The 24,954-nt window shown below is 56.8% G+C and overlaps 8 protein-coding genes across 8 annotated transcripts; 7 read left to right on the top strand and 1 right to left on the bottom strand.

Annotated features, from left to right (window-relative positions):
• Positions 1-122: 122 nt before the first annotated feature.
• J3D65DRAFT_340642 (RNA binding protein) lies at positions 123-4,483 on the bottom strand. Its single transcript, XM_066795483.1, has 3 exons — positions 4,057-4,483; positions 625-4,003; positions 123-574 (listed from the first exon to the last, which is right to left on the bottom strand). The coding sequence occupies exons 1-3, from the start codon at positions 4,311-4,313 to the stop codon at positions 569-571; spliced, it is 3,642 nt and encodes a 1,213-aa protein (XP_066656365.1). The 5' UTR covers positions 4,314-4,483; the 3' UTR covers positions 123-568.
• Positions 4,484-5,341: 858 nt separating this feature from the next.
• J3D65DRAFT_622750 (YL1 nuclear protein-domain-containing protein) lies at positions 5,342-7,820 on the top strand. The gene has a single exon (XM_066800101.1). The coding sequence runs from the start codon at positions 5,573-5,575 to the stop codon at positions 7,646-7,648; it is 2,076 nt and encodes a 691-aa protein (XP_066656364.1). The 5' UTR covers positions 5,342-5,572; the 3' UTR covers positions 7,649-7,820.
• Positions 7,821-9,304: 1,484 nt separating this feature from the next.
• J3D65DRAFT_622744 (putative dolichyl-phosphate beta-glucosyltransferase) lies at positions 9,305-11,223 on the top strand. The gene is made up of 3 exons (XM_066800100.1): positions 9,305-9,747; positions 9,808-10,605; positions 10,661-11,223. The coding sequence occupies exons 1-3, from the start codon at positions 9,625-9,627 to the stop codon at positions 11,003-11,005; spliced, it is 1,266 nt and encodes a 421-aa protein (XP_066656363.1). The 5' UTR covers positions 9,305-9,624; the 3' UTR covers positions 11,006-11,223.
• Positions 11,224-11,336: 113 nt separating this feature from the next.
• J3D65DRAFT_695190 (uncharacterized protein) lies at positions 11,337-13,120 on the top strand (the record flags this gene model as incomplete). The annotated part of the gene is made up of 4 exons (XM_066803992.1): positions 11,337-11,354; positions 11,391-11,597; positions 11,653-12,235; positions 12,289-13,120. The coding sequence occupies 4 exons, from the start codon at positions 11,337-11,339 to the stop codon at positions 12,759-12,761; spliced, it is 1,281 nt and encodes a 426-aa protein (XP_066656362.1). The 3' UTR covers positions 12,762-13,120.
• Positions 13,121-13,653: 533 nt separating this feature from the next.
• J3D65DRAFT_339647 (tetracycline-efflux transporter-like protein) lies at positions 13,654-15,982 on the top strand. The gene is made up of 2 exons (XM_066795477.1): positions 13,654-14,035; positions 14,096-15,982. Exons 1-2 carry the CDS (start codon positions 13,790-13,792, stop codon positions 15,644-15,646), a joined length of 1,797 nt encoding a protein of 598 aa, XP_066656361.1. The 5' UTR covers positions 13,654-13,789; the 3' UTR covers positions 15,647-15,982.
• Positions 15,983-18,252: 2,270 nt separating this feature from the next.
• Positions 18,253-20,368, top strand: J3D65DRAFT_339798 (uncharacterized protein). Its single transcript, XM_066795480.1, has 4 exons — positions 18,253-18,707; positions 19,269-19,334; positions 19,394-19,608; positions 19,820-20,368. Exons 1-4 carry the CDS (start codon positions 18,357-18,359, stop codon positions 19,899-19,901), a joined length of 714 nt encoding a protein of 237 aa, XP_066656360.1. The 5' UTR covers positions 18,253-18,356; the 3' UTR covers positions 19,902-20,368.
• Positions 20,369-21,374: 1,006 nt separating this feature from the next.
• On the top strand, positions 21,375-22,322 carry J3D65DRAFT_622727 (uncharacterized protein). The gene has a single exon (XM_066800099.1). It carries the CDS (start codon positions 21,746-21,748, stop codon positions 21,962-21,964), a length of 219 nt encoding a protein of 72 aa, XP_066656359.1. The 5' UTR covers positions 21,375-21,745; the 3' UTR covers positions 21,965-22,322.
• A 1,268-nt stretch (positions 22,323-23,590) lies between these two features.
• On the top strand, positions 23,591-24,703 carry J3D65DRAFT_622725 (uncharacterized protein). Its single transcript, XM_066800098.1, has one exon. It carries the CDS (start codon positions 23,957-23,959, stop codon positions 24,206-24,208), a length of 252 nt encoding a protein of 83 aa, XP_066656358.1. The 5' UTR covers positions 23,591-23,956; the 3' UTR covers positions 24,209-24,703.
• Positions 24,704-24,954: the final 251 nt, after the last annotated feature.

Here is a 24,954-nt window from a genome sequence, read left to right as displayed (position 1 = left end):
TCCATGCGTGCAAATTCCATCCCTCAATCATGGCCTCGTTCATTTTCGCCTCCGTCGTCTTTCTTGGCCACACATCAACGTAAGATACAGGAGAAGGGAAAGAGAAAGTGGAAAGGGGAGCAAAAGGTGGTTTTGAAAGAAGGTGGAACAAGATACATAGTGTGAGAAGAGGTACGAGACCAACAAATCCAACTCCAGCTCCGATGAAGCTCCATAACACCGAATACTACTTCCAGCCAGACATGGCCATGTAACGAGCGACTGCTGAACAAATGAAATCCTTTGAGCCGCAGAGAGAAAAGCAACCCCCTCGGAGAATGGGAGAACATCCAGTGTCTCCGCATCATCCTGCTCGACTTCCTAATTTCTAGGGAAAAGTCAAAGTAGTGATGTTGAACCGCGAGACGAAGCATTTCTCTCAAGTCCTTTTCGTGGTCAGACGCAAAAATGTACACTCATTTTTCCCATTTTCGGACATGTGGGATGAAGCCATCGCGGAAGATTCGTTGGTCGGTTGCGAGGGCGCTGGAAAGGCAGTCGGTATCAAGATCGCGGCATCATGTCATGGTTATCTCTGATATTGTATTAGATTTCAGTTTGTTGAAGCGGTCAGGATCAACTTACTCTACCGCGACGGCCACCAGCTGCAGCGGCTTGCTGGCCCGGCTGCTGTTGCTGTCCCATTTGAGGGACACCAGGATATCCCATTGGTGGAAATCCGTAAGGGCCTTGGGGAGGCACAACAGGGCTCCCAGGGAAGCCCATCATTGGAGCAGGCCCAGGTGATCCAAAGCCCGGAGCCATTCCCAGGCCAGGCGCGGGACCAAGAGGGCTGTTACGGTACGCATCCGCTGGACCGCCCGTCGCTGGCGGAAAATTGTTCATCCCGACACCGTTCATGCCAGGAACACCACTGACGCCCATAGGTGGATAGCCAAAGGGAGCACCCTGGCGGCCTTGCTGCGCGGCAGCAAGCATTGCTTGTTGGTATTGCGCAGCAAGAGCGAGGTTTTGGTTGGAGTTATAAGCGCCGAGGTTGTTGGGCAAGAAACCAGGCTGATCAAATCCTTGGCTGTCCATGCTGGCCGTGCGTTGGAGATTCATTGCTGGGTCAAAGGGCGCCTGCGGAATTCCAGGAGAGTAGAACGGACGGTTCATATTCGCAGCCTCCGCAGCAGGGTTGGCAGGGGGCTGTTGGTGTTGGTGCATGTGGCCACTAGACATGTTGCTCTGCTTCGAGCCAGGGCGAGTAGCGGGTGACTGGTCGCGGAGATGGTTGTCACGCGCATTTGGACCACCACTGCGCGTGGAAAGTCCAACCTCGTCCATGAGGCGCTTGTAACCTTGGGCAGGCTGGGCCTTGATTCGCAACAAAACGTTGCGCACGTTCTGAACAACATCCGGTCGAATCTTCTCGTCGAAGAAAGGGGTTGTCAACACCTTGAAAATGAGAGTGGCACCGCATGCCTGGTCGCGAAGAATCGCCTCAAGCGTCTCATCGTTGGTGGAAAAGAAGAGAGCTTGGAGGATCGTGTCGCGGGCTTCTGGTTCGTTCCTCTGATTGATAATCTTGAGAACGGTGAGGTATGCGACCTTGTGAGTGCAGAGGTGGACAAGATGGGGGACCAGGCGGGGAGCGAGGACAGTGCGGCGCCGGGGGAATGTACAAGTATCCAAGAACCAGGTAAGCAACAACGCACCGTTCGCATTGGTTGCAAGGTGAACACTGTGCAGCGCAATGGCAGCGGCGATCATCCGCTGCTGATCCTTGGTAGCAAAGTGGCTCTCGAGGCACGCGCGCATGGCTCTAGCGCCAAAGCGGCCTTGTGCAAGGTCCCAGAGACGGCTCAGCATGACTTCAAAAATGAAGTTATTTAAAGGAAACTGATAGCGCAGACAACCTTGCATAACGTAGTTGCCGAATTGGTCCAGGAAGAGGGCCATGGAGTAGGGGCGGAGACTGTCGACAACCAGCTTCATGAGAACCGGAGTCCTTGCCACGTCGATGATCTTTTGCGCAGCCCAAGTGCCATTCTTGTGGATACCAATCTCAGCCATGTGTGGCGCAATCTCGGCGAGCATCGCCTCTTTTACACTCTCGGAGCAGTACTCAAACAGCTTTTGGACAACGGTATTACCAAGGTAGTCCGAAGACAGCTCCGCAATCTCTGGGAGCATTCCCATGGCAACATCTTCAATCTCAGCCTGCGTGCAAGAGTTGTTGTCAATCCTTTTGCGGATTTCGCGGAGCCTAGGGGCATCGTGCACGCGATTGTGGGAAGGTTCCTGGATAGCTGGGATCTCGGCTTCGTACTCGTCGTTGTCGATGGCGTGAGTAACGTGGGCGGCAATGTTGACAGCTTCCTCGGCAGTGGCACCCAGCTCCTTCACGATTTGGACAATGTCGTCCTGGACCTCTGAAAGAACAGGGGTCGCGAGCGGTGCTTGGCGGAGATCAGTCCTCAAGTCCTTAGATTGAGCGTTAGCATCATTCGCCGCGGACTGGGCGGCTCCGTTTCCTTGCAGCTTCGCCGTTGGATCAGGACTAGGCGAGGGGTAGACTCCGTTGTGACCAGGAGTCCCGGAAGCGCTAGGGACCTTGGCATAACCGATGCGGACTGGGCCTGCTCCAGGGAAGATTTCCTTGCCATTTAAAGCCTGTTTGGCACGGATGGCGCTCTCCAGGTCGTGGTAGTTGACGAAACCACAATTCTTGTGAGTAAGTACTCTGCACGATTCGATGGAGCCGTAGACCAGGAAAATAACGTTGAGAGACGAGACAGTCGTCGATGATGGAATGTTGCCGAGCCACAAAGCTCTGGTGGGGCCCTCAAGGGTGTTTTCTTCGCCCGGAGCTTCTGGGAGAGGGTTGACGTTCAGCTCGCTCAGGTTAAGACTTTGCACCGCCTCGGCCAGCCCACCAAACTCGGGCTCCTCGTTGAGCTGCAGGTCCGACGCGTTGATAGAGCTGTCCATTCTTGACGATCCGGGGAGATAGCCACGCAAAAGGCGAGTAGACGGGGATTCAAGCACGCCGGCCGTCCTCGCTCTGGGACGGTTGGCCCTGGCGAAGCTGGCAAATGCCTGCACTTCAAGGTTGTGCTGGCGAACAGCATCCTGGATGTCTGCGTAGGTGGTAGCATCTCTGGCCGTGGGAGTAAGAGAGCCACTGTATTGACCATAGGGACCGAGCTGGTCCAATTCTTCATCCTCCTCGTCCGCGTACTTTTCCTTGGCGTTCACAGAATAAGATCGAAAACGATTTGCCTGATTGTTGTTCATTGCTGCCAAGTTTGCAATGACATTGGTGTGCGCTTGGGCTTGCCTCTGATTCTCCAACATGATTTCAATATCCGACGGTGCCAGAGTCGCTCTGGCTTGCTGTGGAGTGTCGACCAGGCCCAGGTAGTCCAGTGTCCTGACGTCGTTGTCGGCCAGGGACTCGCGGGAAAAGTGGGAGTGTGCAGGAGAGGATGGACCTTCAGAGGAGCGTATGCTTGCGAGAGTGTTTCCCCGCTCGCGACCGCTTCCCCAATTTGAGGAGAAAAGTGAAGACCCGAAAGGACTCGAACTTGAACCGCCAAGAGCAAGGCCAGGACGCTGGGGCATAGAGCCTGCTCTCATACGCGATAACATGGCCGATTTAGGCGCCCCTGAGTTGCCCGCAGGATATCCACCCATGTCTGTGGGGGTATGGGAGCCGGGTTTGAATGGGCTAGTAGACGGCGTAGGTCGGGACGTTTGTGGAAGGAAGGAGGACGAGGTTACCGGCTTGAGGCCGTTGAGAACGCCGGAGGTCGAGAACCGAGAGGGTAGAGTGCCAGCCCTAGTCCTCCTGGTGGGAGTCGCAGCTTGTTCGAGTCCGGCAGCGGCATTGAAGTCGGGGAAGCTCTCGCCGTTTGGCGATTCTGGAATAGTCTCGCGAAGCGGAGTCGAGTGACCGCTCGTGGGAGGACCCCACAGCTGGGGATTGAGGCCCTCTTGGGCCTGTATCTCTCTAGCGCTGGTGTGATGATTAGACGGAGGCAACCATGGTTGGTGTGTTGGATGACTTACCGCTTAGAAAACAACCTGCCGCCGTATTCATGTGAAGGAGATCCAGCACCCATCCTCACGTTGGCGGCAGATTGGCCAAGTCCGCCCATGCTGCTTCCATTACCCAGCGGGTATCGGACATTGTTGGCGCCGGAGGTCGGCGGCTCGATGGGCGAGTTGGCCGAGGTAGTGGAGCCGGAGCGCGACTGGTTCGGGGCCAGCTGAGGAAGGTAGTTGAGGTTGATGTGGTGGTCGGGTCGGGATGTTGTGGGAGCCATTATGGATTAGAGGGTCAATCGGACGTAGCCCTCGAGAAAATCGAAGAGGTCCACTGTGCGGGTGGAGTGGAGGGGCGCGCTCGAAAACCAAAACCAGGGCTGAGGCGAATAAACGAGCTTCGCGGCAGCCAAACGAATGTCGTTGCGAGGCGTCTTGTGGCCGTGCTGGGCCGAGTCGGATGGCGACGAAGAAGCTCTGGCGATGGGATGACTGTACAGAACGCGTCCACAAATGACAGGCCTGCTGGCGGAGGGAGCGGCACCGTCGAGGACAGACGACAAAAGGGCGAGAGGTTTTGAGGGGGTCGATTCGCAGGATGGGTGATGCAGCGGGACAGCGTCAGGGGGAAGCAAGCTCGCTGCAGGTGTGAGGACGGCGCGCGGGATACGTCGACGGCTTTTGGTTGGCAAGGCTGGCTAGGGTCCAAAACAGAACAGCGCCTCGGCTGTGCAGAGAGCAGCGCAACCAGGTCGTCAAAGAGCGACAGGCAGACGGCGAATCGACAGACGGGCGGCAAAAACGCGTCGGTCGCGATGTGGGGTGGGGGTGAAGCGGATTACAGCAGCCGTGGGCAATAAACAGACCTGTCCTGTGCCGGCGTGGGACGAGGCCTGGAGAAGACGAATTACGAGTCGAAAGCTGGATTAAGAAACGGCTCGCAAAGGCAAGCTCACGGGCGGAGCAGGATGAGGGGGGAAGAGAGGGAGGTAGAGAGAGAGTGTGTGAGTGAGGGAGGAGAGAAATAACCAAGTGGAGAGGATAGGTGGATGGTATGAGATGCAGGCGAAGGAGAGTGAGTGGAGCGACTGAGGACTGGCTCTGGACCTGGACGTGGGACCAGGATGTCGAGGTGGAGAAGAGCAGAGGAGCTAGTGCAGCCAGTGCCAGGGCAAACCATACGCCCGCGATGGCCGGCCAGCGGATGCGAATGGCCACAATCAAGAGCCTGAAACGGCCATGGCGCGTCATGCATGGCGCACAGAGTTGATCTGCCAGAATGTCACTCTGCTGCTGAAACGCGACGGGAGCCCCTGCAGCCATCAGCAGCATTCCAGCGTTAGACTGAAGACTCCCTCCCGTCCTGCTCTCGAAACACCTGACACCACACATGCACCCTGATACCTACATGTAGCCGCCCCGCCGCCAGGCCAATCTCTCGTCCCGCCCTCCGCCGCGGCTTGGCCGCCCTCCTCCGCCTCCGCCCTTTCTCCCACCCGTTGCCCCGTCCGGTCCCTCTACCCCAACCACCCCGTCCGCCATGACCGACCCAGAAGACTCCAATGACGACTCGTCCGCCTCCAACCCGGAGCCCTCCAATGTCGCAACTCGCGCGCGCCGCTCCAACGCGGGCAACTTTATGCGCAAGCTCATAGCCGAAGAAGAAAACGAAATCCAAGAATTCTACGGCAGTGGCGTTTGGGCCGAGGACGAAGACGACGCCGACTTTGGTGGTGACGGCCAGGAACAGGCTGGCGACGATGTCATGTCCGACAGCGACAGCGAAGACGACGACGAGAATGCCGACGATGATGCTGGCGAAAAGGACCTGCGCAAAGAGGAGCGCCAGGCAAAGATTGCCCTCAAGCGCAAGCGGCGGGACCCGTTCGCAGAGGCCGCTGCCATACAGCAAAAGAAGCAAAGGAAAGAGACGGATCACATGGAGACTACGGGCGCCATGGCCCCGCCTCCACGCCCAAAGAAAAAATCCGAACGCGTATCGTGGCTGCCCGAGGCCCACGCCGGCCCCGTACGCGCGTCCTCGCGCCAGCTCACGGTCCAAAACAAGCAGATGGTGGCTCAGAGCCTGGAGGAAAAGGAGAAGCACCGCTTGGATATTCTCGAGACCATGAAGCGGGCCGAGAAGCGCAAAGAAAAGGACCAGCCCAAGCGCATGACCCAGGCCGAAAAGCTGGCCGAGGCGGCGAGAGTGGAAAAGAGAAACAGCAAGACGCTGAGCCGCTGGGAAGAATCGGAGAGACAAAAGGCAGAGGAGAACAAGGCACGGCTTGAGGCGCTTAAGAATCGTAAGCTCGACGGACCATTCATCCGATATTATAGCGGGCCATCCATTTGGGTCAATGATAAACTCAAGCACGTTGGTAAAGACAGCTGCAAAATCGAGGACCTTGTCAATGAGCCCGAAGAAACTCAGACTCCGCCCAAGAAGCGAGAAGTACCAAACCATACTTCAACAACGCCTCAAGTGGAACCAACTACGGGCCATCTTCCAGCAGATTCGGGGAAACCTGAGTTGGCCGGCCAGAAGGTAGATGAGCAGAATTCAAATCTCCAAGTGGGATCCGCAAAAGAAGGGACTATAGAAGCACAATCCATCAACGAAGCCGCAAAACAGTCGCCAAAAGCAGCCCCACCGTCCACCAATGATCTTTCCAACTCATCTTTCCCGCAAACACTCATGCCTGCTGGTCAAGGCCATAATATCATGTTTGCTCCACCTTCGAGTTTTCTGGACGGCATCTTCGACTGGGCGTCAATGGACCCAACGTCCCCAGAGCGCAACCGATCTTCCTCTCATGCCCATGCTCAATCACAGCCACCACCATCCACGCCTCTCCCCTCCGCCGAAGGCACCACGCAACAACCTCACGCCTCGTCCGCACCTCCATTTGCGAATTCCACATCCTCGGACGCGTCCGCGCTCAACCTTCCATTCCCCGAGAGCCAACCTGCGCCAAACCAAGACTCCTCGACGCCCTTCCCGCCGCCGCCTTCCCGCAAAGTCGTCCTCCGCGCCGTGCGCAACCTCCTCACCCTCCACAACCACGACAACCTGCGAGCGCGAGACCGCGACGCGCTGGCGCGAGCGCTATTCCACTGGCCGCCCAACACGCCCATCGCGCTGCCGCCGCGCCCGCCACCGGGCCGCGGCGCGCGCAACGCCCACCTGCCGCACCGCGAGCTCTGCTGCATCACGGCGCAGCCAGCCAAGTACCGCGACCCGCTGACCGGCTTGCCGTATGCGGATAAGTTTGCATTCCGTAGCATTCGCCGCTTCGTGGCTGGCATGGTCGGCAGAGGGGTCGAGGGCAGGGTGCGCTGGAGCAACTTGCTGGGTGCGTTTGTCGGGCCGAGGGGCGAAGGTGGGAGGGTCGTTGCTGCAAAGGGCGTTCCGGAGAGATTCTGGGACGGGAGAAAGAAGGAGTCTGAGGGTGTGGGTGAGGAGGGTAAGAGCAAGGAGGGTCAAGGCGGCGGCGAGGCAAAGGAGTCCGTCGAGAAGGGTCCGGCGGCAGAGAAGCCGCTGGATGGAAGCGATCCAAAGACCGCGGCGAGTGTGCCGACTGCTGGCGACGTCAAGGTCGAAGGCGCAGCATAAGAGACGATGAACGAAGTAATGAATTCCAGACAACCAAATGGCCCTCGCTGTCAGTCGCAGACGAGGACTACGGCTGACAGGTACTACAAGCAAGCATTGAACTGAGACGTTTTCTTCTTCTTCCTCCTCCATGCCGTCTCTTATATAAACCGACAGTTCTGAACCTCCGGCTACGAATGAGTTTGCGAATAACCTCAGTCTGATGTAACCATCTCTTGTCTTGATCTACACTCATAGATTTATCTGTGAATTATCCTGGCAACAGCAACAGCAACAGCAACAACCAAGCACACGCCCATCCACACATGCCAACAGCAAGGCTGCCACCCATCACAAAACAGACACCTCACCATCCAGGCCTGGCAAATCAAGCCGACACACCAGGATCGCGGCACCATGGCGTTCATGCGGGCCGTTCCAGAAGGAGGGTCGAAGAACAGAATGCATCCAGCTGCATCAATGCCTTGTACACATAGCCCCCATCACTACCGCCCTCCCTTGCTGACTGGCTGACTGGGGGCGCTGGTGAACCCATTATCAGTGACCATTGTCGTGTGGTTGATATTCGCCATAATAATATTATGCCGCCACGTTCAGTTTTCGAACTCGCCGATACGGCGAGTCAGGAGGCTTCCATGCGATCCTCATCGCAGGACTGACTACCTGCCGCACCTACTACTGTATGTAGACACGGGGCAAGCAGGGAAGCAAGAAGACAGCTTGGCGACGATACCACGATCCCAGCACACGAGCGGAATTCCGCTCGCTCTGGCCCGTCGCCGCCATCAATCACAGGCCAAGGAAGTTTGACAGGTCAGCAGCCTTTTCGCGGGCGTGCAGGCGTGCGGGCGTGGGTGCGTGAATCATCAAAAACAGGAGGCGCGTCTCTCGACACTTTTCTGAAACAAGAACCGGCCGGCTCTCGTGCGGACTGCGGACTGCGGACAAGGGGGGGGGGGGGGGGGGGGGGCCGCGCATGAAACAGGAGACGCTGGAAGCGCTGCGAATCGCGGCACGAGAAAGGCCAGAGAGCGGTCGACGTGTACGCTGCTAAGGCTTTTGGAGGCGTCGTGATTCCAACCAACCGGTGCAGAGGAGGGATGGTGGGTTTGCGTGCTCGTGTTGGGGGTTTGGGAGTGGACAGGGCAGGGTCTGTTAGGTAGTTAGGTAGTTAGGTAGGATGGTTTTGAGTCTGACCGACGGTGTGCTGTGCTGCGCTGCTCAGCCACCCTATGTTGCGGCTAGGTACATAGGCGGTTGAGCTCGACGTGTCTTGTTGACAGAAGCTGGCTGTGGAGATGGGGTTTTCGTTAAACCCAAGTAGCACAGCATTTCGAATATAGACGAGCTAGAGTGTTTTGAGTTTGGACATTCCCTCTAGAGAACGGGGAGACCAAAATTAAGAGTCCAGATCTTTCATGATGAACAAAATGATTTGTGATGTCGTCGCCCTGCCTGGATATGGACCCTGTAAATTTGCTGGGGAAGACTTGAGCACGATTAACTCATCACAAGGAATATGCATGGCCTGGACGCCAATGCGCCATCAGAGACCGACTGAGCTGAAAAGAGGGATCCAAGCTTGACGCTTGAAGAAGAGAAGAAACTTCAACCATAAAGTTTGGAATGCCACGATCAGCGAAACCGGGATGGTTGCGGAAAGTGGCAGCAGGGAGCACGCGAGGCGGCGAGCATAATGCAGGGACTAGCTCTTGCGGCCCGGAGCAGCGATCTGGCAACGTCGTCAGACACCACGCAACCAGCAACGACTTTACCATTGCGTTCGATTGGCATGCCAGTTCGCTCTTCGTCGGCCTCGGAGCTGATGTCTGTCGCTTCCCTCGTCCCAGTATCGCTCTAGAAAATCCGCACTGCCCGTCCATCTCCCGTCGTCTCCAGTCGCAGCCGTGCCGCTCAATGGGCGCTCCCTTTCTTAAACCCGAGCACCCTGTATTCGCTGGACAACCCGTCTCGTCATGACGGCACTCGTCGAGGCGCTCAGCACCGCGCTGCTGAGAGGCATGGATCTGCTCCGGCAGGCGCCCCTCCCGCTCATCGTCTTGTTCCTGGTCACCGGCGCGCTGAGTCTCGCGGCCCTGGTACGCACGCCTGCCCTTTGCCCAATCTCCGAACCGCATTCCTCTAACCGCTTCCTCTAGTTTTACACCTTTCTCCTCGTCGTCGCCCCGAGTCCGCGTCTTCCGTACCCCTCGGAAAAGACGTACCGAACTATCCTGCCAGACGGGACGATTAGCGAGCCCAAGAAACTGCCATGTTGGTACGACCAATGGGTGGCTGAAAAGGAATCGGCGCGGCGCAGCGGGAAGACGACGGATGACGCGAATCTTGTCGATGGTGCCGAGGTCTTCGTGTCCGTCGTGGTGCCCGCATACAACGAAGAACAGCGACTAGGTGGCATGCTGGAAGAGGCAGTGGAGTTCTTGCAGCACGAATATGGCGATGCCCACGGTCCCGAGATCGAAAAGCGCTCCCCATCCGTGACGGCAAAGGAATTGAACGGCCAGCAACCATTGTCCAACGGCACTCCGGATACAGCGTCTCGCGTGGGGTCGGGATGGGAGATTCTGGTCGTGTCGGACGGCTCGACGGACAAGACGGAAGAGTACGCTCTCAACTTTGCGCGCGATCACCAGCTCTCCCAGTATCCAACTCCCGTCCCTGGTCCCTGGAAGACTAAGCCCGGCCCAACCAACATCCCACACGGCTCCATCAGAGTGATTAGTCTGGCAGAGAATAGGGGTAAGGGAGGAGCAGTAACGCACGGCATGCGTCATGCCCGGGGGCAGTACGTGGTGTTTGCGGATGCAGATGGTGCAAGTGAGATTACAGACTTGAAGAAGTTGGTTGCGGGATGTCAAAAAGTTGAAGACGGGCTCGGACGAGGCGTTGGCATTGGATCGAGGGCACATCTCGTGGGGAGTGAAGCAGTTGTCAAGGCAAGTGTACGCATCTCCCTATGCGCAATGTCCCTGGTGGTTAACATTGTTACAGCGCTCCAAGCTTCGCAACTTCTTGATGCACTCGTTCCATTTGTTCCTCCGCCTAATGACCCCGCCGGCTACTGCCGCAGTCAAAGACACTCAATGCGGCTTCAAGCTGTTTTCTCGGGCCGCGTTGCCATACATAATACCCTACATGCACAGCGAGGGCTGGATCTTCGACGTGGAAATGCTCATGTTGGCGGAGAGCGCGCAAATTCCCATGGCAGAGGTAGCTGTGGGCTGGAAAGAAGTAATGGGCAGCAAGTTGAATGTCATCAAGGACAGTCTTGGGATGGCGTGGGGGCTGGCAATTTTGAGGCTGAGTTGGATATTCGGTATATATCGCCGGGCGTAAATGGTGGTAGATTTTATAGATGGATACTATCCGAGGGCACTATGGTGTCGAAATGGACCAATCAGGAGCGCAGAGACTTTGATATTCAAATGTCGCGTCTGAGTGGCGCCGATTGTCGGGCGGTCAGCATAGCGCACCAGGATGCGATGACGATCGGGAGTCGCGGCTTTCCCGTGCGCATGCTGTTCGTTCTTCTCGGCCAGACCACCAGACTTCCTAATCCATCTTACGCTTCTTGTCGTTTCTAATCTTCAATTGCTACAAGACGATGCAAAGGTAGCAATCGATAATTCCTCGTCCTTCATACACTTCCGCCGCCACCTCGCCCAACATGTCGATTCGAGCTCCTGTTGCGCGCATCACCGCGCGTGGCTCTCCTGCTCAGATTACCAGATATACCGCTGCTCCGACGACGTCCCTGTGGCAAAGAACTGCGACCAAGGACTCGGCAGCAACGCAACGAAACCTCGCGACCGTACCGCCAGTCACACAAGATGCGACAGGTTCGAAAGGCCCAACGGCCATGGTGTTCATGAACATGGGCGGCCCCTCGACATTGGACGAAGTTGGCGACTTTCTCAAGAGGCTATTCGTACGTTCCGCTACTGCCGATTGCTTCCGCACGTGGATACTCACAAGCCCAACAGTCTGACGGAGACCTCATCCCTCTCGGTCGCCTCCAAAACTACCTCGGAACGTTCATCTCGACCCGACGCACGCCCAAAATCCAAAAACAATACGCCGAAATTGGTGGAGGCTCGCCGATCCGGAAGTGGTCTGAGTACCAAGCGGAGGAGATGTGCAAAATATTAGACAAGATTTCGCCCGCCACGGCACCCCACAAGCCCTACGTGGCCTTCCGGTACGCGAATCCGCTCACGGAAGAAATGTACCAGAGGCTGTTTGACGACGGCTTTGGAAGGGGTCGAGGAGGCAGGGCTGTGGCCTTTACGCAATACCCGCAATACTCGTGTAGCACGACGGGCTCGTCGCTGAATGAGCTGTGGAAGTGGAGAGGGCGGCTAGAGGGCAAGAGGGCAAACGAGGGACAGGAAGCTGAAGGAGGAATTGTTTGGAGCGTGATTGACCGGTGGCCAGTGCATCCAGGCCTCGTGGAGGCATTTGCGCAAAACATCGAGGCCACGCTGAAGGAATACCCGGCGGAGACGAGAGATCAGGTCGTTTTGCTGTTCTCGGCGCACAGCTTGCCCATGAGCGTCGTCAACAGGGGTAAGCCTTCCGCGGCCCGTACGTTGCCTGGAGCTGAGACTGACTTGCCGTAGGTGACCCTTACCCAGCGGAAGTCGCCGCGACCGTGTATGCCGTCATGCAACGGCTCGGCATGAAGAACCCTTACCGTCTTGTTTGGCAGTCGCAGGTCGGACCCTCTGCATGGCTGGGAGCGCAAACGTCAGACACGGTCAACGGCTACATCAAAAAGGGCCAAAAGGACATGGTCCTGGTGCCCATTGCGTTCACTTCAGACCACATCGAGACGCTTTACGAGGTCGACAAGGAGATTATCGGCGAGGCTGAGGAGGCGGGAGGTAACGTCAAGCGCGCAGAGAGCTTGAACGGCAGCCCCGTCTTCATCCAAGCACTGGCAGACATTGCCAAGGCTCACCTGGAGAGCGGCCAAGCGTGCAGCAAGCAAATGGGCCTCAGGTGCCCTGGCTGTGTCAGCGAGCGTTGCGCAGAGAGCAAGAAGTTCTTCGCGGCGCAGCAGGACAAGGTGTCGCAGTTTGTGGCTGCGTAGACGAATGATGATATCAGTACATGTGGCGGATTACAAATGTCAGAAAGGAACAGGCACGGGAACCGGCAGAGTTGCGGTCCGGGTGCTGATTGATCAGCAGAAGCCCTGGCGGAGCGACAGTGTTGCAAGGAACTTGTATTTTTATCTTGGGCATAAGGAACTTGGGTACATGTGGGTTGGAGTGAGGTGCGGACAAGCTCTCGGGAGCGACAGTGAAGACTAAACATCGGTCCCGCTTCCGCGTCCGCCGGGCGTCAAAAGTGGTTTTTTACAAGGTTACGAGAAAGGAACAACCCTGCTCTTTAGGTCGTCGAAGAGCTGCGCTCGATGCTCTAATAGCTCTATCGTGAGACGGCGAGAGGCTGGACGATCTGACAGTCGTCTCTAGTCAGCCGAGGGAGGACCCCACATGGCGGGGCCGATGCCAGATGGCAGAGTGGGATTACGATGCGGAGCAGAGATTGACGATGACGGTGACGACAAGAAGACGCCATGATAGTACCATACATCCTTGCATATTGCACCGATACGCCGAGGCGTCAGACAGTCCTGGCAAAACCACACATCCATTTCTCTTTTTCCTGCGAGGTACCCCATCAGCTCTGCCGTCCCAACAGCGGCAATTTCTTCCACGTCTTGCTTCTTTCAGGGACTCGACTGCGACACGGCATTGCAAAACCATCCAAGGAACCCGTGTCGTGTCGCAAGAGGGCACGCAGAAACGTGCCAAATCACCGACCAGCGGGTGCCCATGACGCCCAACAACCTGGACAAGACGACTCCTCCGACGCCTGTCCAATCGCTCCACGGTCCCGAAACAGGCTATCAACAAGTCCAACAGTGCTGATAGCAAGACCTTTCGTCCGTCCTTGGGGACATTCCTTCGACCTCTGTTCTTTAGCCTCCCGTGCCCTCTCTCCGCATTCCCTCTGCGCTCCGTTTTTGTTTTCGTTTGTTGTTGCCTGACTGCTCTTTTGTCCACCTCGTCTGGCCGTGGTTCCCAGCCCCCAGGCCATCTCCAGCCCACCATGACAGTCGAGAGCGAGCCCGTCTTCGAGGCTGACGCTGCCGCCGACATTGCTGTGCGTGCTCGCCGAAACGCTGCGCCAGATGGACTCCACGACGGCCATGACATGGTCGTTTCTGCTGTCGGTGGTTTTGACACCCAAAGAAGAGACGATGAACGCGCTCCATTGCTGCCAAAAGTCGATGACGACGACAGGCCACCGCCATACTCGGAGTTCGCTGCTCTGCCATGGTATAGACGGCCTTCTGTCAGTGGTCCATCTCAGACGCCTATTACGACCTTCGTGCTAATGGTGGCTGTGCTGTAGGTGTACTGGATGCTCCCAATGTTTTTCATTACTGCCTTGGCAAACGCTGGAATCATTGTTCCCAAGATGAACCTCATCATCTCGCTCATCTGCCGCCGGTATTTTGCAGACGAAGCCATTTCGAACCCCATGCTGGCCAATCTCCCCCTCGATGTCGGCACGGGGAATCCTCAATGTCACTCGGCAGACGTGTCGGCCCAGGTCGCCCAGTTTACGCTCTATGGTAACCTGATGTCAGGAATCTTGTGCGCCATCACGTCGCCCAAGCTGGGCGCGCTCTCAGATCGGTACGGCCGGTTGCGAATCATCGTTATCACCAGCACCGGCATGCTGATTGGCGACGCTATCATCCTTTGCGCTGCAAACTTTCCCGAGAAGTTCCCTGTGAACTGGATCCTGGCAGCGTACGCGGTCGAGGGCCTCTGCGGTTCCTTTATCGCCGCCATGGCAATCGCACATTCTTACGCCACGGACTGCATCCCTGTGGACCGTCGCAGCACTGTTTTTGGGTACTTCCATGCCGCGCTGTTTACAGGGGTAGCCCTTGGTCCCATTGTCTCTGCGTACATCATCCGAGCCATGGGCTCCATCGTTTCCATCTTTTACATCTCCATTGGCGTGCACGTTGCTTTTATCCTCTTGACAGGCCTCTGCGTCCCCGAGTCGCTTACCAAAGCGCGCCAGGCGGCAGCCCGCGAGAAGCACGCACTGGAGCGCGCCGCCATCCCGCCGTCGTCTGATTGGATCGACCAGATTCGCAACTTCAACCTGTTCGAGCCGCTCAAGGTGCTGTATCCCAAGGGCCGGGGGACGAGTCCGGCGCTGCGGCGCAACCTGCTCCTGTTGGCGGCCGTCGACACGACCGTGTTTGGTGTGCACATGGGCGCTGTCAACGTCGCCATCATCTATACGAGCCATACCTTCAACTGGACCAACTTCGAGACGTCGCGCCTTGTGTCCATCTCCAACGGCAGCCGCGTCTTCTTCCTCATGATCGTCCTGCCGCTCATCAATCGCGTCTTCCGCGGGCGAGCGCGCGACCGCGAAGCATCTGCGCGCAACAACCAGCCGCCCGCAGGCGCCGACGCCGTCGACCTCGGCATCATCCGCACCGCCATCTTCTTCGACACGCTGGGCTACCTCGGATACACGCTGTCGCGTAGCTCCAACTCGTTCCTCATCTCCAGCGCCGTGGCGGCCGCCGGCGGCATCGGCAGCCCGACGCTGCAGTCCAGCCTGACCAAACACGTGCCCCCTGACCGAACGGGCCAGCTGCTGGGCGCCATTGGCCTCTTGCACGCCCTCGCCCGCGTCGTCGCGCCCACGGTCTTCAATGCCATTTACGCGGCGACTGTGGCGTCGTTTGCGCAGGCCGTGTGGATCGCCCTGACGGCTGTCTTTGCGGTAGCGTGGGCTGCGAGCTTTTTTGTCAGGCCGGGCTTGCGGTTGGGTGGTGATGACGAGGATCAGAGTGGTGGGGATGCGGAGGCGGAAGCCGCGCGGAGAGCATCAGAGAGCGAGCGGAACGCAGCCGTCGCCGAACACGATTGATCGGAGCAGAAAAGGGAAAACGAGAGAAGAGCAGGCGATGACGGGCATCAGCGACCTATAATTCTTTTACGGCATCCCCAACAAAAGACAGCGCGCTTAACGTTAAGGCTGGCGGACCGCGTGATTCCTCGCAGCTAGCCAGCTGAGGTGCTCCCAGCAACCTACCTCCCTACCTGCCTGCCTCACCCCTGCGGTCCGCGGCGAGCAGCAGAAACGCGCAGCAGTGGCATCCGCGGCGGCGTATTGGCCTGTAGACGCCGTATCGCGAAATCCAGGCTGGCCAGTCACGGCGTGTCTTTGCTTGGGCGAGCGATTCAGCATGCCGGCCAGCAAGATGGGGCTTTCGTCACGTCATGTCGTAATGGCGTGAGTCTTGCGTGGCTTCCCTGGCTTGGTGCTCTGCGTGGAGCTCTGGGTATTCAGGTAAGTCGGCGATGACTTTGTGAGATAGCAAACGGAGATGCGGTAGATGATGGAGGTGATGTGGGATAGTGTGCACTTGATGAAAGCAACAAAGACGGAACCGACGACGGGTCATGGGCTTTAGCGAGCCAACTTAGGTACATGTAGAGTACTACCATAGAACGGCGGCGTTGTGGGGCTCAAGAGAACGAGGCTACCCAGCATCGAAGCAGAAGGAAAAAGATGAAGAGCAAGGTAATTCAACGAAGATGAATTCAACGGTGTGTACAACGAGCGAGCGAGCAGCCGGCCAACCATTATACAATCTAGCTTCCTATCTGTCTCGTAGCACGTTCTCCATGCAGCCTCACCCTCTCCCCCTGCCGTGCCATTTGCCCCCCTCTCAACAATTCTCGGACAACGGCATCACGGCGTCTCATCGGATAGACATGCTCGTCAGGTTGTCGTTCGAAGGAATCGTGCCCCGGGCTTGCGGAGGGCGGAGGCGTGGAGCAGCCCCACAACCCCACTGGCCCATCATCGTCGGCCGTCGGGAAGCCTCGGGTGAGGTCGGTGCGCTCCGGGGTAAGGGTACGTACATTTAAGAGGCGACGACGCGCCGACCGAGGGCCTGTTGAGAATTTTGCGCCCTCTCTGTCTTTCCCCCATCATCACAGCTTGTCAAGGTAAGAAAAGGCTCATGGTACCTTGAGCATTTGCTGCTACCAGCTTCTTCTGTCTGGGTCTAGCTCTACATGGTGGCTTTATCGTTGTGGACCTTCTCTCGAACACGACAGCAAATCGAGCAACCGCAGTAACAGTCTCCGAGGAAGAATCAAGACAGCAAGAGAAGTAAAGGAACAAGACAAGGGTTTATCAAATGTGTCAAGTGAAGCCAACAGCAATCCCCAACACCCCGAGTCATCAAAGAGGTTGAAACAAAAGAGAGTCCCAGGTCGGTCGGTCGGTCGGTTGGACGCAACGGAAAAGAAAAGATGAAAGCTGACGACGGTGCAGATGACCGATCACTGAGCACCCCGACTGCGAGTACACCGTCTACGCGAGCAGTGTCTCCGTCTCATCGCCGATTGTGCGATGCATTGTGGTGTTGCGTCTGCTCAGCCAGCCAGCCAGTCAGTCAGCACCTGGTCGACAACCCACTCAACTTCGGAAAGGCCTTTGCCATCATGGAACTTACCTCGAAAGGAACACGACGTCTACGAGCCCCGCAGGCTTCCACCACCACGGCCCCTCGTGCCCAAGCGCAGCAACGCAGCCACGCTGCCTCGCCAACCGTGTGATTGTCCGGCGAGAGCACCAGCCGTTGCAGCACCACCGACGGCAGCAGCGGAGGCTCCGGGAATGGCCGACGTGCTGGCCGACCGCGTTGCCTGACGCTCTGCGATGCGAGCAGCGCGGCGGGGCATGACCTTGGGCCCAAAGTAGCGGAGAGGAAGGTAGGCGGCCACGCTGAAGGCGGCGGCGTTGAGGCCCATGGCCATGACTTCGGACGAGGTTTGCAGGAATACCATGGTGAGTGTTTGGGTGATGTTGTTGTCGTTGGTCTTTGGTTGGCTTTGGGTATTTTGAGAGAGATGGAGTGGAGATGGCTCGTCGAGAGCAGGTAGGTGAGAGAGAGGGTTTGGTCACGAGCTAACTGGAGGTACGCCGGTGGTTGCAGGCAAGGAGAGACCTTGCTGTTCTGGGAAGGATAAAGGATGCGTTCGGTTCAGGCGTCTGTCTGGCTGGCTGGCTTTCAGATGGGAAGCAACGAGGCAGGAGACGAGACAAGAGGACGGTTGAGGAGTCATGACAGACACCATATTGGTGGCACCGTCTTATAAGAAGCACATGAGCTGCAGGAGTCCCATTTCACAGGGCCCATGTCATGCCATGGCATGGCATGGCATGCCAGGCCAGAGAGGTGAGAGGGTCCCTACAGGTAGTGCGGTAGTGGCGTGAAGCATTTCCCCGCACCCCGCACCCGCCTCCCCTGTCAGCCGTAACCACAGCCTCCAAACACCACGACCTCGTTGGCTCGACGCCTCCGCCAATTTGGCCGATCATCTCACAAAACAAGGTGCTCATTCGGACTCTCTCGTTGCAGCCCATCATCTTCGTCTCTTCGACTCTGGCAGTGTGTCCCCTACATCGACCGCGACGCTGCTTTTAGCCCTGCTCGTTGCTGATTGGACGCCAGGCTGTTGCTCGCTGCGAGGTTACGACTACGGACGTGATGGTGGTGTGACTGGCGCCCCTCCCCTCCCAGCTACGCTTCGGAATGCAAAACAACTGAGGATCGAACTATATGAAGTCCGTCTCCACTGCTGGTGCAGCATGGCGTTGCTCCGCCGATTGTGTGCTCTCAGCGCCCTTTTCGCTTTGCGCCAAAGCCGGCCAAGTGTCCGACAAACCTACCTTACGTGCCCAAAGAGGCCGACGCTGCAGCTCTGATAAGCGCACCCAGCCCGGCCCGCTACATCAGTCACGTCGTTTCTGGCTCGCAAACTGTCTTTTCATTGGCGCGTTGCGGAAGTCAAGGGGCTGCTCTCCACAGCCTCGCCGGCTGCTTGCGCGCGTGATGTCTGCATGTCCAAAGCGCCGTGCTTGTCTGACATCTTTCGACTGCTGCTCAGAGACTGGGCCAGACTGCGTACATGTCAGTCTTGCTTTTCTCTCTTCTCGCGTACGTAGCCGCCGCATTGAAAAGGGATCTCCGTCCACCTTCTCTGGCTGCTCGTCAAGTGCACGGCACTTGCAACGACTACTCCACGTGATGTGATCCCAAAGGTCCACTCGTCAGGGCACTGTTTCCAAACAAGGCATGGCATCCGGAAGGCCGGTAGCTGCGTGAGTATTGGAAACTAGGTTTGTTCCGTTTGCAGGCAAGAGTCTGTTCCATCAGTCAGGTCGTCAGTTAAGGAGTACCGCATGTCTTGTCGCCTTGCTGCCTAGCCGAGGACGACCAACTCAGCATCCAACCTCGAAGGCGACGAGAAACAAAGCTGGAGGACTCTGCCTCGAAACGTGCGATGGCTCAGTTGGTCGCCACGTTCCAGTGCCTGCGCGGTCTAGCGAGTGGAATGCTGCTTCGATTGGCATGTATCCGTGCCTAGGCGAGTCGGGCTCTTGCAGGACGGCGGCCTTGCTCCGCGTGGCTACGTAACTACGGCCTTGCATCTACATAGTTGACGACGAACACTGACGCATCCCTTTTGAGGAATTCAGCCATGCGAGGTACCCACTCGCTCCACACCACCCACTTGCCGCTGTGGGGCCGCACCATGTGCGTCTGATACTCCTCCACTCCACTTCCACATGCTCTTGACTTTCACCGGCAAACAGCTCACCTCCCGGGCTCGTCAAAAGCGTTTTCCGCCGTCAGCTCCTGCCTTTTCGACGACAAGGCAGGGAGGGATTACGATGGCTGATTGGACTGTCTCCCACGCGCCGAGTGATGCTGTCACACTGAGAATTGTTGCTGCAAGAGTAAGGCTATCTTGCACCCCGCGTATATCTGGATTTACCGTCGTCTTCCTTTCTCCATACTCTGAAAGAGCATGAGAATCAGCGAGTGCACCGAAGAGTCTTACATCAATCTGTCCAAGTGACATAGATGGCCGTCAACGCAGCAAGACCGACTGACTGTGAACTCTCATTTCCATTTCTTCGTCCGATGCTTGCGAGTCTTTGGCTTCCGGACAAGAACTTCCTTCTCACGAGATACCAGCACTACGCGTCGCTTGTCCTTTTTTGCCTCTTCTGGTGCACATGCCTTTTCTCCCCGATGCGGAAGTCCGACTGCCCATTCCGGCAAACCCAAGAGAGACCTTTGGGCTCGAGGATGGCATGACTGCTGCAGGAGCCTTTGAACATTTGAAATGTCCAAGGATGTCTCAATTTTTCAGACTTTAGAAGCTCTGCTCACAACGGAGGCGCTCTGGGCGAGTGTCAATGAGAATAGACAGGGTGTCTTGTGCCCTGCCCATGTTTCGCAATCTCTTTGCATCTCTGTCTCCTTTTCTCTCCACTGCGGCCGTTCATTGTTGACAGTCTTCGTCGCCACGTCTCCACTCCATCCTCTAGCGTTGCAACCGTCTAGTCTCGATGCGTCGTTTTCGACGGTCCCGGAGCGGACGGCAGAGTGCCCAAAGATTCAAACTGTCTTGCAGCCGCTCCCCTTCCCATCTGCTGGCAATGTCGAGTTTAGACTGGCCAAATCCAAACGGGTCGTGAGATGTTCTTTGGAGGCTCCACTTCAAAATATTCAGTCTTCCTTGCCGCGATGAGTTTTCGATGGCCAACAAGGGTGTGGTTAATGTGGACACATTCATACATACGTTTCTGGCGTGTATGGGCATCCTTTAAACCGGCTCGATACCAAGGGCTCAATGCCACAGGATAGCTAGTTCGCCATCCTGTATTTTTTGTTCTGTCTGCCTATTGTTTTCCTTCTTTGCACTGTGAGCTTTTCTCTCACGTTGCTCGTTGTTCCCCTCGCGCCCGTCCTCAACATTAAGCCGTCCGCGTTGGTGGTAATAAACTGCTCAGGTGGCGGCAGCGGTAGTAAACCCGCTCCCTGCTTGCTCTTCTCGTCACTACTTATACTCTCTCGAGCTTTTGCGGCTCTTGCTAATTTCGCTTCCGATATTTCAAATCAATCGCTCGTTGCATTCGGAGCATGAAGGCACTCCTTTAGGTCATTTTATTACCCATCGTCTCATTTGATTACGTTTGGCAAGAGCGCTTCAGCAGCAGAGGTGCTATCAGCTTTATTGCGTAGTTCTTCACTCATCACCGACTTCAACGATTCGTTTTCGCACAAGAAGGAAAAATGACGACTGGCAGAGAGACAAACGTTCGCGTTGGGACTTGACAGCGAGCTCAGACTCACCCAAAAGGAAAAACCGGACAAAGGAATTACAAAAAAGGGTGATTGATGTCTCGTAAACTTCACTTCTGCTTTTGTAGATCAGCGGAATGCAATTGTTCAGGCCCAGAAACGACATTAGTTGGGTTCCAGGTCAAGAAATGTGTTGACCTGTTCGAATCATGTAGACCGACTCCTGATATTATCTCGGCGACTTTTTGGCGAGAGTACGAGGGACATTGTGTGTTAGTTCTTCAGTAATAGTTGAGCTTCTGTTTTCTCCTATTCATCTCCCTGTTTGCTACCGGCAGTTCATCCACCCCGGTGATTGCAAGGCGTCGCTCGCTCTTGCATGCCTACCATTTTGAAGGCTCGGGCTCTCGATCAACCGACGTCCATTTTCGCCGCTCACATGCCTCCCTCGCGTGCGACGCAGACATACAGGCTTCTGACAAGATGCCCGCCGCCAGCTCCAGCCTCGGTGCGCTCTACTGAACAGCCACCCAGTAGACGAAAAGCCGCACCGCCGCTGCCATCCCTGGCATCCCTGGAACAAAAACACCTCCACCTCAAAGACCGGCAACGACGCGAGAAGCCAGAGGATCCAAACTCCACAGCCTCTCCAGCCTTCCCGTCCCTACCCCTGCCCCGATACTTACGCTTCTACCTCGATCCTCGGTGTCTTCCTGCGTAGGCTGCTGCGAGGCAGACTGACAGGCAGATGGGCACCGGCTGGGCTAATAATAGCCGGGGACTATTATCGTTGAGTGATATCCGTGTGTGTCGGTCAGTGGGGAGCGCCGCAATCTTCGAGTCCTTTTTTACATATGGGTTGGGAGGTTTATTGGATATTGGAATTTGGGTGTTGGCGGCTGGCGCGTGGCAGTTGCCCGTTGGCGTTTGGGAGGAGCGAGGTTCTTCTGGGGGTTGGGTTGGGCTGCGCGCATGTCGGACACCTCATTTTCATTATTGTGGTCACGGTCACGGTCACGGGAATCACGGCCGCCGTCCCTCGTCATCGCAGGCGGCTCTTGGTGGGTGCCTGATGATCTGGCAGGCAGGTTATAATTTGCAAAAGCGAGATGATTTAGCACCGGAACCAGGAGGCGTCCGACCGTCGACGCACTTGAGGAAAGGCGTTATTCCTTCAACTCGCTTAGAATCCAGAACAGCCGCCTTCTGTTCGATTCCGGGCGGGGGAATGACGATATTTGTTTTCTTTTTGCCTTTCAAAAGGCCGCCGTTGTGTTGTTGTGTTTGTTTCTTTTGCTTGAGTCTTTCTGGTGGCTTGGGGGCAGGTAGGCAGGCAGGCAGGCCGGCGGTCGGGCGGTGGGCATTGACATTGACTCCTCTCTGCCACTTCCTACATGGAGCTGACGACCGTTCGTTCGCACTTCTCGTGTCCTCTCATTCGGGTCTGCAGGTGGTGCCTGTCTGTTTACTTGACTGCCTGTTCGTCGTATCTCTCTGTGCCAACGGCCTCTGCGCCTCTGCCTCTGCCTGTGCCTTTGCTGATGTTGCTGATATTGCTGAGAATGATGATGGAGATGATGCCGCCACCGCCGCCGGCTTTGCCGTCGCATTCGCCGCACCCGCCGTACACGCCGCGAAAAGGCAGGCATGAGCGAGGCGCGTGTAAACAAACAGGCAGACAGAACGGACAAGCAGGCAGGCAGTCAATCGTCCGCTTGTCAAGTGTTGGTTGGGCTGGGCCAAGTTGGGTTAGGTTGGCTCTGGGTGTCTCCTGCATGACTACATACGTGCCCACACAAATGGCCGCAGCAGCTTGTTGAATGACACTGATTACTTGATGGATGGACGGTTGGTTGGAATGCTGGCGGGTGCCAGCCCAGCCAGAGCCTCGCTCGCATGTCGTCGCAACCACTCGGACGGCAAGGCAACGCAATGCGACGCAGCGCAAACGTGTTTGCCTGCTTGCCGAAAACGAGATTGGGCACGCGAGGAAGCGAGCGAGCGAGCGAGACAGCAAGCCTTGGGCGGGGTTCATCCGTCTCGTTTGCCTTGCTTTCCTTGCCTCGCGGTGTCTTGCCTTGGCCTGGTCGTGCACAGGGGGGAAAGGATAGGATAGTACGAAGAAAGAGCATGAGAGAGGGCGACGAACGACGACTAGAGACGATCAGGAGCCAGCACCGGACGCTGTGAGACAGACGGGCAACCTTGGCGTGAGCAACGACGACGACGACGACGACAATGACAAGGCATACACAATCAGGCTGCCTGACGAGAAGAAGGAGGATGATGAGGATGAGGTGGGTGGTGGTGATGGGCTTCTAGAAACAACAGGTCGTCGACGCCCCATGCGACAGGTCACAACAACAAACCGCAGAAACGCAGCGACAACGGGCTTGCTGCCTGTGTATGTGTGTGTGGAGAATCGAGAATCAGGCAAGCAGGCCAAAGCCGAGGCAAAACAAAACAAAGCAGTAGCAGCATCATCTCAACGAGAGGCAAGCAGCAAGCGGCAGAAGGAGGAGGATCCCTCACGGGGCGCCGGCGGGGGCCAAAAGGACAATCGAGGAGCGGCAGTGGTTGGTGGTTTTGGTGACGTCTCCTGCGCCGCCCCGCCAGGAGGCCGCCCACAGACCTTACATACCTACCTTAGCTGGCCGGGGCTAAGTTATCTCTATCGTGAGTGACCCGTCGCTGCGGTTCCATTCTACCGTGCGTGCTGCTTGGTTGCATGCTTTGCTTGCGCGGACCGGACCTCGCACCCACAAGAGCTTCCCCGATCAACCCCCTCGATGCGATCCTGCTGCGGCACGGGGTGGGTGTGGGGTGATGATAACACGGCATGACGAGACGACGGGAGACCAACCGTGGTTGCTGCCTCATCCGCTCGCGCGCGCGTGTAGCTACACAGGACATGTGCACTCGTGACCCAGAGTTGCTTACCTAGTTGGAAGGCCGGTCAAGCTTTACGTGTGTGTGCTTGTGTAAGAGCGCGCAAGGCGGGCAGCAGTGAAGATGTGAGGTTTGATTGTGCATGTTGTCAAGGCCTATAGTAGTTGGGGGACGAAATGGTTGGGTTTTGTTTTTGCCGCAGGGTTTGTTTTTTGGACCTTTTGCTTGGCCTCTGCTTCTTTTGGAGCCGAGCATGGACAAGTAGTGCGAAGGATTCTGGGACATGTTGTTATTATTCTGCATCCATCTGCAAGTGTTTGCGCCTAGGCTGGGGTTTCTGCAGATCAAACGTCACAGGGATCATTCAGGATGAGCACGTTTCGACAGGTCAGCATAAGCTGAGGGCATGTCGTTGGGTGGAAGATTGATTGCCTTCGGAGTCTGCTCGGGGGGTCAAGCAAGTCGGGCAATTTCCTTCCAGACGGGCCAAAGGACGGCGTCTCGAGAGACACGAGTAGAACTCGAGATGCTGAGCAACCCCAGTCGGTGAGGGACCGGTGAAAATGGACAAGATTGAGATGGAGATTGACGACGACGAGCGGTAGGGATTGGACAGTCAGTGCATGTCGTGGGGGCTCATCTGGGGGAGAATTGGAAAAGATGAGGAGAAACAGAACAGGCAGGAGAATTGAAGGATTCGAGAATCGAGAGCCACATGGCACAAGCAGCCACGAGTGCTTCGATGGAAAGTCGTCATGTTACACGGCACTCTGACATGCAGAGTCTCTGGTCGTCTATTTTCAGAGCGGCGAGAAGGCGAGAGGCGGGAGGCGGCTGGCGGCCGGTGAAAAGAGTGAGTCGGTAGGCAGCAAGTTTAAAAGAGAGGCGCGAGAGAGAGAGGCAGGGCTGGGACAAGGAGACCGGTGAGGAGGGGGAGAGGGAGAGGGAGAGAGGGAGAGAGAGGGGGAGAGGAGTCGAGCTGAGAGGAGTGGGGGCCAAGGCAGCTAGGCCGGCTTGGGCCAAGGATACGAGTGACGAGCGGTAAAGTAGCGTATTGAATTGAATTATTGGGGGCTGCAACAACACCTGCCTGCACTGCAGTGCCTCCAGGCAGCAGCGCGCCCCCCTCTCCAGACGGCAGGCAACCAAAGCCCCAAGCCTTTCTTCTGCTCGC

This window comes from Phyllosticta citribraziliensis (genome assembly GCF_038025025.1).
Source record: "Phyllosticta citribraziliensis strain CPC 17464 chromosome Unknown J3D65scaffold_5, whole genome shotgun sequence".
NCBI classification, from domain to species: Eukaryota; Fungi; Ascomycota; class Dothideomycetes; order Botryosphaeriales; family Phyllostictaceae; genus Phyllosticta; species Phyllosticta citribraziliensis.
The sequence above is the reverse complement of the archived record's forward strand: the minus strand, read 5'-3'. Positions and strand labels throughout refer to the sequence as shown.

Bases quoted from the DNA above. Each gene is read 5' to 3' on its own strand.
- J3D65DRAFT_340642 (XM_066795483.1), bottom strand. From the start codon at position 4,313: ATGGCTCCCACAACATCCCGACCCGACCACCACATCAACCTCAACTAC. The intron at 4,004-4,056 runs GTAAGTCATCCA...TCATCACACCAG, and splicing joins GGCAGGTTGTTTTCTAAGCG to CGCTAGAGAGATACAGGCCC.
- J3D65DRAFT_622750 (XM_066800101.1), top strand. From the start codon at position 5,573: ATGACCGACCCAGAAGACTCCAATGACGACTCGTCCGCCTCCAACCCG.
- J3D65DRAFT_622744 (XM_066800100.1), top strand. From the start codon at position 9,625: ATGACGGCACTCGTCGAGGCGCTCAGCACCGCGCTGCTGAGAGGCATG. The intron at 9,748-9,807 runs GTACGCACGCCT...CGCTTCCTCTAG, and splicing joins CGCTGAGTCTCGCGGCCCTG to TTTTACACCTTTCTCCTCGT. The intron at 10,606-10,660 runs GCAAGTGTACGC...ACATTGTTACAG, and splicing joins GGAGTGAAGCAGTTGTCAAG to CGCTCCAAGCTTCGCAACTT.
- J3D65DRAFT_339647 (XM_066795477.1), top strand. From the start codon at position 13,790: ATGACAGTCGAGAGCGAGCCCGTCTTCGAGGCTGACGCTGCCGCCGAC. The intron at 14,036-14,095 runs GTCAGTGGTCCA...GCTGTGCTGTAG, and splicing joins CATGGTATAGACGGCCTTCT to GTGTACTGGATGCTCCCAAT.
- J3D65DRAFT_339798 (XM_066795480.1), top strand. From the start codon at position 18,357: ATGAAGTCCGTCTCCACTGCTGGTGCAGCATGGCGTTGCTCCGCCGAT. The intron at 18,708-19,268 runs GTCAGTCTTGCT...ATCCCTTTTGAG, and splicing joins CTGGGCCAGACTGCGTACAT to GAATTCAGCCATGCGAGGTA. The intron at 19,609-19,819 runs ATGAGAATCAGC...CTTCTGGTGCAC, and splicing joins TCTCCATACTCTGAAAGAGC to ATGCCTTTTCTCCCCGATGC.
- J3D65DRAFT_622727 (XM_066800099.1), top strand. From the start codon at position 21,746: ATGGGTTGGGAGGTTTATTGGATATTGGAATTTGGGTGTTGGCGGCTG.
- J3D65DRAFT_622725 (XM_066800098.1), top strand. From the start codon at position 23,957: ATGGTTGGGTTTTGTTTTTGCCGCAGGGTTTGTTTTTTGGACCTTTTG.